Source organism: Dendropsophus ebraccatus, chromosome 2 (genome assembly GCF_027789765.1).
Source record: "Dendropsophus ebraccatus isolate aDenEbr1 chromosome 2, aDenEbr1.pat, whole genome shotgun sequence".
Classification (NCBI taxonomy): domain Eukaryota; kingdom Metazoa; phylum Chordata; class Amphibia; order Anura; family Hylidae; genus Dendropsophus; species Dendropsophus ebraccatus.
Genome location: NC_091455.1, coordinates 100,904,660 through 100,919,183, shown reverse-complemented (window position 1 = coordinate 100,919,183; position 14,524 = coordinate 100,904,660). Strand labels below are relative to the sequence as shown.

The following is a 14,524-nucleotide window of genomic DNA, read 5'->3' as shown; positions in this document are numbered from 1 at the left end:
CTATCGCCATTACTGTAAAAAGTAATGGTGGTCACGGTGCCACCGGCCGGTGGCATCGGGCCGGTGGCACGGCGATCAGAGTCCATAAAAAAATAGTAAATACCTGCTCTGGACCCCTCAGCTAGGTAGCTGAGGGGTCCAGAGCAGGTATTTGTACATTACTCACCTGTCCTGATCGGCGTCTTCCGGGTTCGCGGCGTCCTCCGTCTTTCCATCGGGTCTTCGGCTATTTCCGGCGGTCCCCATCGTCTTTTTTCGGCTCCAGCCTCGTCTTTTTCCGGATTTTGCGCTCTGCTGCCCTCTAGCGGCTGATATGTGTAATACACTTATTAGCAGCTACAGGGATGTTCAGAATGTAGAAAAAGTTTTTTGTTCTTTTTCCAAATTTTTTTTTTTTTCTATTTTCCGCACCCTATCGCCGCTGAGTGTTGATCAGTATCGCACAAAAGTGTGCTGCTAATCAGCAACTCCTCCTTTTTGGCGTAGGGTTTTTTTTTTTCTATATTCTACTGCCACAGTCTGCTGATAAGTGCCGCACATAAGTGCGGCATTTATCAGCAACTCCTTTGTTGCCGTAGGTTTTTTTTTTTTTTAAACTTACTGTAAAAAAAAACACGTAAAAAACACTACATTACACCACACTACATTGAATAAAGTTTGACACTACACCACTACATACCCCATATACTAGTCCCCGTATAAAGATGGCCCCCAGGGTGTTTTCGGCGTCGGACGCATACGTTATTATTGCCTTTTTTCCTCCATTCATCCTCATCATCCAGTGACGTGTCTGGGGGTAGCGTAGCGTACGCTCCCCCCCAGACACGTCTTTTCCGCCAGTACCGTCCCAATAAGAGATGACGGTATGAAATTCTCCAAACTCTGTAAGAGTACCTCAGGGTACACTTACAGATTTAGGGTACGTGCACACTGCAGAATGGCGAAGGATAACCCTTCGTGCATTCCGCAGCTGGCACCCGCCGGCGGACTAATGCGGGCGCGTGTCTCCACCCGTGTCATAGACTCCAATCTATGCATGGGCGGATTCCATCGTCCATCCAAAGAATGAACACGTTGGACGGAGAGCGGAATCCGCCCGTGCATAGAATGGAGTCTATGACACGGATGGAGACGTGCGCCTGCATCACTCCGCCGGTGGGTGCCAGCTGTGGAATGCATGAAGGGTTATCTGTCGCGATTCCGCAGTGTGCACGTACCCTTGGCTGGGTTCACACACAGTATATTTCAGGCAGTATTTGGTCCTCATGTCAGGTCCTCATAGCAACCAAAACCAGGAGTGGATTAAAAACACAGAAAGGCTCTGTTCACATAATGTTGAAATTGAGTGGATGGCCGCCATATAACGGTAAATAACTGCCATTATTTCAATACAACGGCCGTTGCTTTAAGATAACAGCAAATATTTGCCATTAAATGACAGCCATCCACTCAATTACAACATTATGTGAACAGAGTATTTCTGTGCTTTCAATCCACTCCTGGTTTTGGTTGCTATGAGGACCTGACATGAGGACCAAATACTGCCTGAAATATACTGTGTGTGAACCCAGCGTAAAGAGTGTATGTAGGAAGGGACACCCGAATCCAGCCCCCAGATGCCCCCTCCCACCCATCCTCGGAGTTAGTGGGGAGATAGTTTAGGACCTGATCTTCCCACTGCTGGATAAAGGATAACTTTTATACCAGCACCTCCTCTTCCGGTCCCTCGCTGCCTGAGCTACTGTAGCTTGCCGCACGATCCGAACATATCAGAAGCAGTAATAGAGCCCTAATATTTAGCAGCCATGGAGCGGACCCAGCGCTTCTGGATATGAAGGACCCCGTATCGCACCAGGACAACATTCTCCAGGTGACGTCCCCCACACTGGAGAAAGGGAGACCCCAGAAGATGTGCAGACTGTGGCGTAACAGGGGGATCAGGAAGGACACCATTTTCCAGTGTGACACCTGTCCTGATCCCCCCGGCCTCTGCATACTGGATTGCTTCAAGGCATCATTGGGGTTCTACATTTTCTAAATTCTGTCCCTTATTCCTATTTCATGGGTCACGTCGATCCGGGCATTATTCTGATTGCCATTATGGAGTCGGGAAGGAATTTTTCCCCTGTGATGAGGCTACTGTCTGCCTCACGAGGGTTTTTTGCCTTCCTCTGGATCAACACAGATTGAGTTTGATGGACACCTGTCATTTTCAACCTTATAAACTAATAATTGGCCTAACACCCCCAAATAAATTAGAATTGTCCCTTTTCCCCAGCTAAATAAGTATGGCCGCAATTCCCATTAGAGGATGCCATGATGCAATTACAAAGCCTCTGTGCGGCCAGGACAGTAGAAACCCCCCACAAGTGACCCCATTCTGGAAACTACACCCCATAAGGAATCTAACAAAGGGGGCAGCGGGGATATGGCCCCCTGGTGACGGCCACATTTGGGACGTGAAAATTAAATAAATGGTATTTTTTATTTTCTCGGCACATGTTCTACGTAAGTGCCCGTCACCAGTGGGGTCCATATGCTCACTGCACCCCTTGTTAGATTCCTTATGGGGTGTAGTTTCCAGAATGGGGTCACTTGTCGGGGGTTTCTACTGTCCTGGCAGCACAGGAGCTTTGTAATTGCGACATGGCCTCCATCCTCCATTCCAGCCTCTAAATGGCGCTCTGTCCCTTTGGTGGCTTGCCCTGTGCCCATATGGCACATTATGCCCACATGTGGGGTATTTTAGTACTCAGGGGAAACTACCCTACACGTTTTGTGTTCATTTTCTTTTTTAACCCCTTGTGGAAATGGAAAAAAAATCAAGGCTAGACCAACATTTAGTGTAATTTTTGTAAAATTTTTACTCTAAATCATTAATCTTGTCATGATTTTTTCATTTTCACAAATGGGGCTAAAAGATAAAAAAAAAAACACTAAATGCGTAGCGCAATTTCCCCTGAGTACGGAAATACCCCACATGTGGACATAAAGCGCCATGCGGGTGCAGGGTAAGCCTCCGAAGGGAAGGAGCGCCAATTGGTTTTTGAAGGCTGGATTTGGATGGAATGGATTTCGAGGGGCCATGTTGCATTCAAAAGGCCCCTGTGTTGCCAAGACAGTTGAAACCCCCCACAAGTGACCCCATTATGGAAACTACACCCCTCAAGGAATGTAACAAGGGGTGTAGTGAGCATATGGACCCCACTGGTGATGGGCACAAATGTGGAACTATGTGGCGTGAAAATGAAATATTACATTTTTTACACTATAATGTTGGTTTAGCCTTGAATTTATCATTTTCACAAGGGGTTAAAAGAGTAAAAAAAAAACAAAATGTGTAGAGCAATTTCCCCTGAGTCCGTAAATACCCCACATGTGGACACAAAGCGCCATGTGGGCGCAGGGCAAGCCTCTGAAGGGAAGGAGCGCCATTTGGATTTTGGAGGTTGGATTTGGCTAGAATAGATGATGAACGCCATGTCGCATTTACAGAGCCCTTGTGCTGCCAAAACACTGGAAACCCCCCACAAGTGACCCCATTCTGGAAACTACACCCCTCAAGGAATCTAACAAGGGGTGCAGTGAGGATATTGACCCCTTGATGACGGGCACATTTGTGCCATGAAAGTGAAAAAATGAAAATATTCCCTTTCACGTCACATTGTTCCACATTTGTGCCCGTCACCAGTGGGGTCCATATGCTCACTGAACCCCTTGTTAGATTCCTTAAAGGGGTGTAGTTTCCAGAATGGGGTCACTTGTGGGGGGTTTCCAGTGTCTTGGTAGCACGAGGGCTCTGTAAATGCGACATGGCCCTTGAAATCCATTCCAGTGAAATTCAGCTTCCAAAAGCCAATTGGCGCTTCTTCCCTTTGGAGGCTCGTCCTGCGCCCCCTTGGCGCTTTATCGCCACATGTGGGGTATTTCCGTACTCGGGAGAAACTGCGCTACACATTTTGTGTCTTTTTTTTTACTCTTATCCCTTTAAGAAAATGAAAAATTGAAGGCTAGAACAACGTTTTAGTGTGAAAAATAAATTTTTCTTTTTTCACGCCATATTGTTCGGAAAATCTGTGAAGCACCTGTGGGGTCCAGATGCTCACCACACCCCTTGTTACATTCCTCGAGGGGTGTCGTTTTCTAAATGGTGTCCCTTTAGGGGTGTTTTTTAGGTTTTGGCACCCCAGAGCCTCTGCCAACCTGAAGTGGTACGGTCAAAAATGACCAAATATAACGGAGGCGTTGAAATTCACTAGGCACTCCTTTATATCTGAGTCTTGTGGTTGCATCAAATAGCGCAATAGGGCCACATATGGGGTATTTCTATAAACTGCAGAAACGGAGCAATCAATATTGGGGTGCATTTCTCTGGTAATAGGTTTATAATTATGAAAAATATTGGATTACAATAAAATCTCTGCACAGAAAATAAAAATTTTCAAATTTCTTACACACTTAGCTTTTATTTCTGTGACTCCCCTAAAGGGTTAAAAAACTTTCTGGATATGCTTTTGCAGATTGTGGGGGGTGCAGTTTCTGAAATGGGGTGCTTTGTGGGGCTTTCTAACATACAGGCCCCTCAAATACACTTTAAACCTGAACAGGTCCCTAAAAATATCTGATTTTGAAATTTTACAGAAAATTTGGAAATTTGCTGCTAATGTTTTAAGCTTTCTATTGTCTAAAAAAATGAAAAATCGTTTAATAAATGCTGCCAACATAAAGAAAACATGTTGCTAATGCTATTTAATATATAATTTATGTGGTATAACCACTTTCTGTATAAGCAAAAAAGTTTCAAAGTTGGAAAAATGCATTTTTTCACATTATTTGGGTTTTTTCATAAAGATTCGTTATGAGTATCGACTCCAATTTTCCAGAAATGTAAAGAAGAATATGTCACGAGAAAACAATCTCAGAATCAGCCGGATAGGTAAAAGCATCCTGAAGTTATTAATGAATAAAGTGACACTGGTCATATTCATAAAATTTGTCTCTGTCATTAAGGCCATTTCAGGCTCTGTCCTTAAGGGGTTAAACATGTATGTCTTGAAGACACGTTTACTTGTTTAACCCTACCATGATTATTATTGCACTGTATTTGCTTTTTTACACTGATTGATATTTTATTGATGTATTGAGATGATCACTATAAAACACATGTGTAATGAAATGTGTTCACTTGCTTGAAAAAATTCTCAATGGTGAGACTGAAACGTCGCATCACCTGCTGTATGGATTGAATAAACCACCTTATTTTTTTCACTTTGAAACTGCGTGCTGCAGTATTTTCTATTGGATATTTGTGTACTGGAGATCCTCGGCACACTGCTGGCACCTGATACTCATCTGACTTTTGAGTGCAGCGTCTTCTCTGGTTATGTAAAGGGCAGATAGAAGGCGGATTGGTGGTCCCCAACTTTAGACTGGACTTTTTGGCAGCCCAACTGCAACACTTAGCAAGAGCAAATGATCTGCTGTATTTGCAGGAAGAGGTACACCAGAATCAGTGGGGTTGCCAAAATATCTGGGAGATCCTAGAAATAGGGAGGATGAGTCAGGGGAGAGCAGATCAGTCCCCCTTCCTGGACTTGGCAGATAGAGTATGGGTGGAAGCAAAGAGAGTGATTAAAACCAAGGGTGTATCTCAGTTCACGCCTATGTTTAATAATCTTTACTTGCCAGAGTTTATGAAAGTAAAGGAATTGAAATTTTGGCACTCACATGGTCTACAATGTATTACACAGTTTTTTTCAGATTAAGATGAATTTTTATTATGGGATGAGTTAAAAGGGAAGTTTGGGTTACCGGAGAATGCACTATTTAAGTATATGCAAGTAAGACGCGCAGTTAGGCACACGAAGGAAAGTAACAGTTCACAGATCACAGAGAATCATTTGTGGCAATATTTTTGGAAACGGATAGTTCTAGATTAAAGGTGTCGGGTATATGTAATTTTTTGAGGGGGTTCCAAGAAAAGGGAAATATACATAAAGGTATCAAGATGTGGGATAATGATATTGCACCAATGAGTGCCGAAGACTGGTCCAGTACATGGAAATAGGGGAGACAAGCATCATACATACTGAGATAGCTGGGTTATTTATCGCTGACTTATTGAAGAAAAGACGTTGAAAAAGAGACAGACTGCCCCAAATGGTATATGGAAAACGAGATCATAGGATGGGTGGCACAGAAGTAAATATTGCTGTTTCAAAGCCCAAGGAGATAGATTAGTAAGAAATATTGGAGTAATATTTTTTGTGACCGGTGGAGTACGCGCGGGGCACTGGGACTTTGGTGTTAAAATAGGGAGAAGCTTAGGCGGAGGCCGTGTGTGTGTGTGGGGGGGTGTTCGCTCGGGTGTGCCTGGGTTCGCTCGGGTGGGGGCAACGCCCTGGGTCCGGGCCTTGCCGGAAAGGTATGTAACAGTTTTTGTTTAGTATATGTAAAGGTGGAAGTAGGTGGCGTCTCCTGTTTTTGTGACCCTCGGTGGGTTTCCTTTAGGTGGTTTTGGTTGCGGTGTCCGGTTTGGCCTGGCCGGGGGTGCGACCCTTGCGCCAGTAGATTAAAAATTGTCAGGAGAGGAACAAACGCAACCAGACAGTGAGCCCTAATCTGAACCACCCACTGTCCCTGCCTAATCTGAACCACCCACTGTCCCTGCCCTGCCCTAATCAGTCGACCCTAGGCGGTCGCGGACAATCACGAAGACGTTCCCCGCACTGAGTACGTGGGACACAAAACACGACAGACAGACAAACACAATATAGAAGCGTGAACAAAGCCAGGTCAAACCACACGAGCAACACAGTACCAAATCAGAATGCAAAGAGAAGTCACGGGTCAAGCGGGGGTCAAAAACACGAGCAGACAGTCAGCAGGAATTAGGACGGGGGAGCACAGGAGTAGACTAGGGGAGCTGGGACCAGGGGTTAACCTAATAGCCAGCGATTTGAAGCTGGCTATGACTCTTACTTATACTGGATCAGGAGCCCGGACCAAAGGCAGATTGGTCCAGCCTCCTGAATCCAGCCATGGAACAGCTGCGGCACTGCAGGCTGAGTGGCAGAGTGATCCGTCACTCAGCCCGCGTAGAGCCGCTCAGCTGTGTGCCGGCCGGCTGAAGTCATGTGAGGCCGCGACATCCCTGGTTGTCAGGGACGCCGTCGGGTCTCCGTGACGTCACTCGGCTTCAGCGGGCGGAGCGACGGCGCGCTCCCGAGCCGGCCGCCGGAGACGAGCGGAAAGAGAACGCCGCAGGACCCTGGTGAGGTAAGTTCCTGACAAAAATAGAGTTGGAATAGATAGTGAGAGACAGCACCAATCACCGCAGTGCCAGGGCATCACGTGCTTGTGTCACCGTGCCCCAGAACGCCCGTGATAGCCACCGGCCAGCCAATCTCGGGCAAATCTCCTCTGCTCGCCAAGAATCTTTTTCAGTGTAAATTTTCTTATTCCTGTTTTTTTTTGCCCCCCAAGTAAAAAAAAAGGCAAAAACACACACAACTAAAACGTAAAAAGAGTACATAAAACATACACACTAAGGCTATGTTCACACTACATATATTTCAGTCAGTATTGTAGTCCTCATATTGCAACCAAAACCAGGAGTGGATTAAAAACACAGAAAGGATCTGTTCACATAATGTTGTAATTGAGTGGATGGCCGCCATTTAATGGCAAATATTTGCTGTTATATTGAAATAATGGCAGTTATTTACAGTTATATGGCGGCCATCCACTCAATTTCAACATTGTGTGAACAGATCCTTTCTGTGTTTTCAATCCACTCCTGGTTTTGGTTGCAATATGAGGACTACAATACTGACTGAAATATATGTAGTGTGAACATAGCCTAACACTTACATGTGTAAAAGCATAACACTTACACACCCACTCTAAGGGTGCCTTCACACACACCGGATCTGCAGCGGATTTCACACTGCGGATTTACAGCGAAATCCACTGCGGATCCAGTGTCAGTGCATCCCTATGAGAATACATCGCGCTGCGTGTATGTAAGCTAACCCTCCGCTGGCCCGAACATACAGTACATCAACTCCTTCCCGCTACGGACTGCTTCGAAAGTTCTCGGCAGGATGTCCCGCTAAGCCAATTAGTGGACGAACAGACGCCCCCAACTGGACCCCAATCCGCAATGTGAAATCCACTGCAGATCCGGTGTGTGAAGGCACCCTAAAGAAAAAAAACTGAAAAATGGTCCACAGGTTGTTCTTGGCTGAGGAGGCATACGCCTGGATTGCCTCTGATACTGAGACAACCAGTGAGGGAGTAGAGCAAGATCTCTTGTTCCTTCTTCCTTCCTCTTCTTCCTCCTCCTCATCATTATCATTTAATGAGGATAAGCCCCAAAAGTGCCGCCCCAGGACTAGTCCCAAGGAAGCCCCCACCTGGACCTCAGTCCCTAACACGTACGAGCCACAGATTCCTCAGTTCGTTGGGGTCACTTGTGGGGGGTTTCCACTGTTTTGGCAGTACGGGTACTCTGCGAACCGACATGGCCTTCTTCCTCCATTCTGGCCAAATCCAGCTTCCACAATCCAAACTGCACTCCTTCCCTTTGGAGGCTTTCCGTGCACCGGCTTTGCACTTTGTGTCCACATGTGGGGTACTCCTGTAATCAGGGGAAATTTTTTTCTTTTAACCCCTTGTGAACATGAAAAATTCAAAGTTACGCCAATATTTTAGTGTGAAATATAAAATTTTTCATTTTCTCGTCACATTGTTCCCTATTTGTGCCTGTCACCAGTGGGGTCCATATGCTCACTATACCCCTTGTTAGATTCCTTGAGGGGTGTAGTTTCCATAATAGGGCCACTTATGAGGGGTTTCCACTGTTTTGGCAGCACGGGGGCTTTGTAAACCTGGTATGGCCTCCGTCCTCCTTTCTGGCAAAATCCAGCTCCAAAAACTCAAATGGCGCACCTTCCTTTTGGAGGCGTGTCCTGTGCCGTCATGGCACAATATGCCCCATGTGAGGTATTTTTGCACTCAGGGGGAAATTGCTCTACAAGTTTTATGTTTTTTTCTTTTAACCTCTTGTGAACCTGAAAAATTTAAGGCTAGACCAATTTTTAGTGTAAAAAAAAATAAAATTTTTCATTTTCACGGCCTATGGGTAGAGTGGGTGGAGCTACAGGCTTGCAGAGCTGTGATGTCACTGCTGACCCCTGTGACCTGGAAGTTCTTTATGTAAACAAACACAAATCCAAAAAGCAGCAACAGATGAGGAGGCCCAGGGGCAAAGAGGAAAATAAAGGTTAAAGAAAACCGCTCAGGGAAAGGGACAGATTACAAATTATTTACATTTCCAATAAGAAAAAAATGTTGGACAACCTCTTTAAGGCCATTTTGGGCTCTGTCCTTAAGAGTTTAAAACAACGTCCGTTGTATAGAAATAATGGCAGATATTTACCGTTATATGGCTGCCATCCACTTGATTTCACCATTGTGTGAAAAAATCCTTTCTGTGTTTTCAATCCACTCTCGGTTGAGGTTGCAAAATACTGACTGAAGTATACTGTGTGTGAACCCAGCCTTGGGGCTTATTAGGGCTTCTCTAGACTTTACTGATATAGCTGTGCACCTGCAAAGATTTAAAGGGAACCTGTCACCCCCCGTACCGGGGTGACAGGCTCCCAACCCCCCGTTAGAGACCCCTATACTTACCTCATCCCGCCGGGTCCCACTTCTGGAGGTGGTCGGGTCCCGCAGAACTCAGCCGCTGCAGCCCGGCGCGCGCGCTGAGAGATGAGTCCAACACCCATAGAGAATGACAGGAGAGTCCAGCGCTCCGTCATTCTCTATGGGTGTTGGACTCATCTGTCAGCGCGCGCGCCGGGCTGCAGCGGCTGAGATCTCCGGGACCCGACCGAATCCAGAAGCGGGACCCGGCGGGATTAGGTAAGTATAGGGGGCTCTAACGGGGGGTCGGGAGCCTGTCACCCCGCCACGGGGGGTGACAGGTTCCCTTTAAATACTTTCAGCTCTCCTGGCATCATATTGATACATGATGCTAGGAGATCTGCAAGTCTCAGGGCCGATTCTAGCTTTTCTGCCGCCTGAGGCGAAAACTGACAAAGCGCCGCCCCCCCCCCCTCAGAGCAATAGTCAGAGAGAGCAGATCCAGGACAGGCACAGTGCATTACCGCAGTGTGTATGGGACACCACTATAGATAACAGTGTGCTCTGTGCAGTGACCAGATTTTTTAACTGTTTGAGCCACTATGGGCCCCCTGGGAGCTTCAAAACAAACAACAATCTACAACTGCTGACCTCTGACCTCAGGAGCCAGAGAAGAGCCATAAAACAGGCTGCTCTGTTAACTCTTTCAGTACTGCAGAATGTAGAGTATTACTGTGCATCACTTACATTCTGCAATACAGAAAGAGTTAACAGCAGAGCAGAACATTACTTTTATGCCTCTTCTCCTGCTCTTGCACTATGCTGAGGTCAGCTCGGAGGTCGGCAGTGCAGAGAAGACATAATATAGCGTCCCCGCTGCTGCTAACTTTTTCTTTTCTACAGTGTGTAAGTGATGCAGAGTATAATAACTATATCTATGTCTTATGTGATGTGAATACGAGGCTTCCAGTGCCTCCTCAGCGCTTCTCATGAGGCAACTGACAGGAAACATGGCTGGGCACTGAGCCGTAACTAGTTGTAATGATAAGGACACAGGACGCTGTTGCCGCCCCCCTCAAGGGCTGTGTTATCTGCCGCCTGAGGCAAACACTTCACCTCGCCTCATGGCAGATACGGGCCTGGCAAGTCTGCTACACATCTCCATGCTCCGCAACCTCCGTGGATTATAAAACATAAGAAAATAAGACATAATAAAACAGAAAATATTGACCTTTAGGCTACGTTCATACGTAGCAAAAGTGGACAGCCTCCCTGTCATAATGATGAGCCTCCTATAGACTCATTATGACAGGGAGGCTGGCGCCCTTCCGCAGCAGAGAATTCCACCACTTTTGCTATGTGTGAAGGTAGCCTTTTAAAAAGAGGGTGATTTATCAAACAGTAGGAATAATCTTTGTTGGCAGTTGCTACCAATCACAGCCCAACTTTAATTTTACCAGGGCTCATGAATATTTGAAAGCTGGGCTGTGATTGGTTGCAGTTGGTAACAAAGAACATTCTTACTATAGGACTGCTTGATAAATCTCCATCTTTGTCTTTATACCTTTTGTTTTTGAGAAATGAGCTGTTTCACGTGTTAACTTAATGAATTCCAGAGAGCTGGAAACTCCAGCAGATTGAATGAGAGTATTTTGTTTCAGTGAATAACTAAGACCCTTAACCTCTGTTTTTCTCCTGCTGCTTTTGTGTATTACATAGAACTCTTACAACACAACATTAAACTGCTAACCTCTCTGATAGTATATGGTTTAGATCGTACAGAGCTCTATGCTGTCTATTGCCACTAAGCTGCTAACCTTTCTGATAGTATATCATATAAGCCATACAGAGTGATACGCTGTCTATTGTCACTAAGCTACTAACCTCTCTGGTAGTATATGATATAAACCATATAGAGCGATACGCTATCTATTGTCACTAAGCTACTAACCTCTCTGGTAGTATATGGTATAAACCATATAGAGCGATACGCTGTCTATTGTCGCTAAGCTGCTAACCTTTCTGATAGTATATCGTATAAGCCATATAGAGCGATACGCTATCTATTGTCACTAAGCTACTAACCTCTCTGGTAGTATATGATATAAACCATATAGAGCCAGTGGCGTAGCTACCATAGAGGCAGGGAAGGCGGTTGCTATGGGGCCCGTGGAGGGAGGGGGCCCAGTGAAGATAAGAGCTTCCTGTGTCCTTTTGCTTAACCCCTTATTTACTGCAGTGTATAAGTAACCCAGTGTTCTCTTACATGCTGCAAAACAAAAAAAGGGTTAATACAGAAGACAATTAGCTCTCTGCCTGACTACAGCAAAAGGTAGTCTGCTCTTGCACCTATCTATATAACCATAAGATTCTGCCTCTGGCCACATCACCGAATATATATATATATATATATATATATATATATATATATATATATATATATATATACGTGTGTGTGTGTGTGTGTGTAGGGGAGGGGGGGCCCCATACAGTTTTTTGCTATGGGGCCCCGTGATAATATAAACCATGTAGAGCTATACACTGTCTATTGTCACTAAGCTGCTAATCTCTCTGGTAGTATATAATATAAACCATATAGAGCTATACGCTGTCTATTGCCACTAAGCTGCTTTGTCAACCTTTCTGGTAGTGATGGTATAAACCATACAGAACTCTATTCTCACTTGTGGTGTTCACCCACTGCACATTTATATTCTGTGGATGGGAACTGATGTGCACCGCTCTTGTTTCCAAGGGAATGCTATTCAGCATGAAGGATAAAACACAAAAATCCTGGTCCTTGTAACAACATAAGCCTGGCATAGGCTGCCTACTGGCTTTGTCTGCGTTCAGTATTCTAGTGACAACGCTGATCTTATAAACTGGTGACTCGGAGAACTGACCGGCTACCTATTATAAACCCAGAAGCCTTATATACACATTTAATGCTTGTTAGCCTGACAGTGACACCTCAGAGGACTTCATTTACAGAAAACCAGCTTATAAGATGTCAGGTAAGGAAACCAGTTATATTCTTGGTTAGCAGGTGGACAACTCTTAGTATAGGTTTTATCATTGTAAAAGTCTATTCTTAATAGTAAATCATACAGATATCAGTGGCAGTGAAGTAACTAGCATCATGTTTTGCTTTGTCATAACTGCAGAAGACCTCAGTTTATAAATTATGCATGGAATAAATTAAGATTTTTTTGCATATTCTGTTCTGCTAACTATACTGCATTGTAGAAATTTTATTGATAAATATCCACTAGTTATTTGTATACTAGTTATTATTTTATTTCATCATGGGAATACTGGAGGGGCTTAGACTTTCAGGTTCTATTCACACATTTTGTAAATATATAGCATAGTGGTGTAGTGTAAAATAAAATACTTTGTTGCAGAATTCCAGTAAAAAAAAAAAAAAACATAATGTATGAATCCACATATTAATCATTTAAATTTTTCTTTTTCTATTTCTATTTTCTTTTACTGTGACCTGAAGCCACCTAAACAGAAACTATTTACCCTGCAAGATTTAGCCTAGAAACATAAGAGGTTTATGCTCAGTTCACATGACATTTTTGCATCCTTTTTTTTTTTTTTTTTGTTCGTTTAGAAGCTTAAAGGGGTAGCGATTTTCTTTTTCTTTCAAATCAACTTGGGTGAGAATGTTATTTAAATTAGTAAATTACTTCTATTTAAAAATCTCCCATCTTCCATTACTTATTAGCTTCTGTATGCCCTGCAGAAAGTGGTGGATTCTTTCCAGCCTGACACAGTGCTCTCTGCTGCCGTCTCTGTCCAAGACAGGAACTGTCCAGAGCAGTAGCAAATCCCCATAGAAAACCTCTCCTGCTCTGGACAGTTCTTTTCTTTTACAGAAGTGGCAGCAGAGAGCACTGTGTCAGACTGAGAAGGAAACACCACTTCCTGCATGATATACAGCAGATTATAAGTATAGGAAGACAGAAGTAAATTACAAATCTCTATAACTTTCTGAAACCAGTTAATTTAAAAGAAAACAAAATCGTTCAAGTACCCCTATAAATTCAATTGCAAGACTTCAAACTAGAGCAACAGTAGATTGTTAAAGCCCTATAACACGCACACAGATTTATCTGACAGATTTTTGAAGCCAAAGCTTACGTCCGGAATTAATGTTCATGATAATTAATTCCGGTCCTAGATTTACAACAAAGGCTGCGGTTTTGTAAGTACTGGGAACATACTCTAAAGGTGACAGGTATACTTTAAGTGTTTTTTTTTTTTTTTTAGTTTTACCTATATGTATTTGTATATGCACATTTTATATCTAAATATTGTTCGTGCTACTGTGGCTGTAATGTGCCAGGCATAGTCCTGAGCAGTGAAGGGTCGGCATATGCATACTTGACGCTAAGAACCTTCCAGAGGTAAGAGAATTTTTCATGCCTCTTTGCTGAGAGAAAGAAAAAATAGTTTACAGTTAGCCTCTCTAGCGAGAGTGTAATGCTGGGGGGGGGGGGTTCTGCTGCAATCTTAGAACATAGAGGTTGGCTGTTATCACCTCAGTCCAGCAGATGGAGCCAGTTCCCAGCTACCCTGTTTCCCCTGAAAATAAGACCTAGTAAAGGTTTTGCTGAATTGCTAAATATAAGGCCTCCCCCTAGCAGAACTAGCAAAGTTTTTGTTTTGAAGCATGCCCGCGGAACAGAACACCAGGGCATGCAACTGTGATTCTTTTTAGCCTGCCGCCATTGTCTCCTACCTTCTCTGTCCGTTGCAGAGCAGCTGCATGCAGGACATGAAGATCGTCACCTGCTGCTAATCCCAATGTTCCCTTCTGCGGCCATTATTTGTAAATGTGCAGGCAAGGCATCAAGAGGCCCAT

At 44.3% G+C, this 14,524-nt stretch overlaps 1 protein-coding gene across 1 annotated transcript in view; it reads left to right on the top strand.

Moving 5' to 3' along the window:
• The first annotated feature begins 8,943 nt into the window (after positions 1–8,943).
• NQO2 (N-ribosyldihydronicotinamide:quinone dehydrogenase 2) overlaps positions 8,944–14,524 on the top strand; it is a 32,811-nt gene continuing 27,230 nt past the window's right edge. Inside the window, exon 1 of the mRNA XM_069959672.1 lies at positions 8,944–9,001. Within this exon, the coding sequence (XP_069815773.1) occupies positions 8,944–9,001 (58 nt within the window). The remainder of the gene's footprint in view (positions 9,002–14,524) is intronic.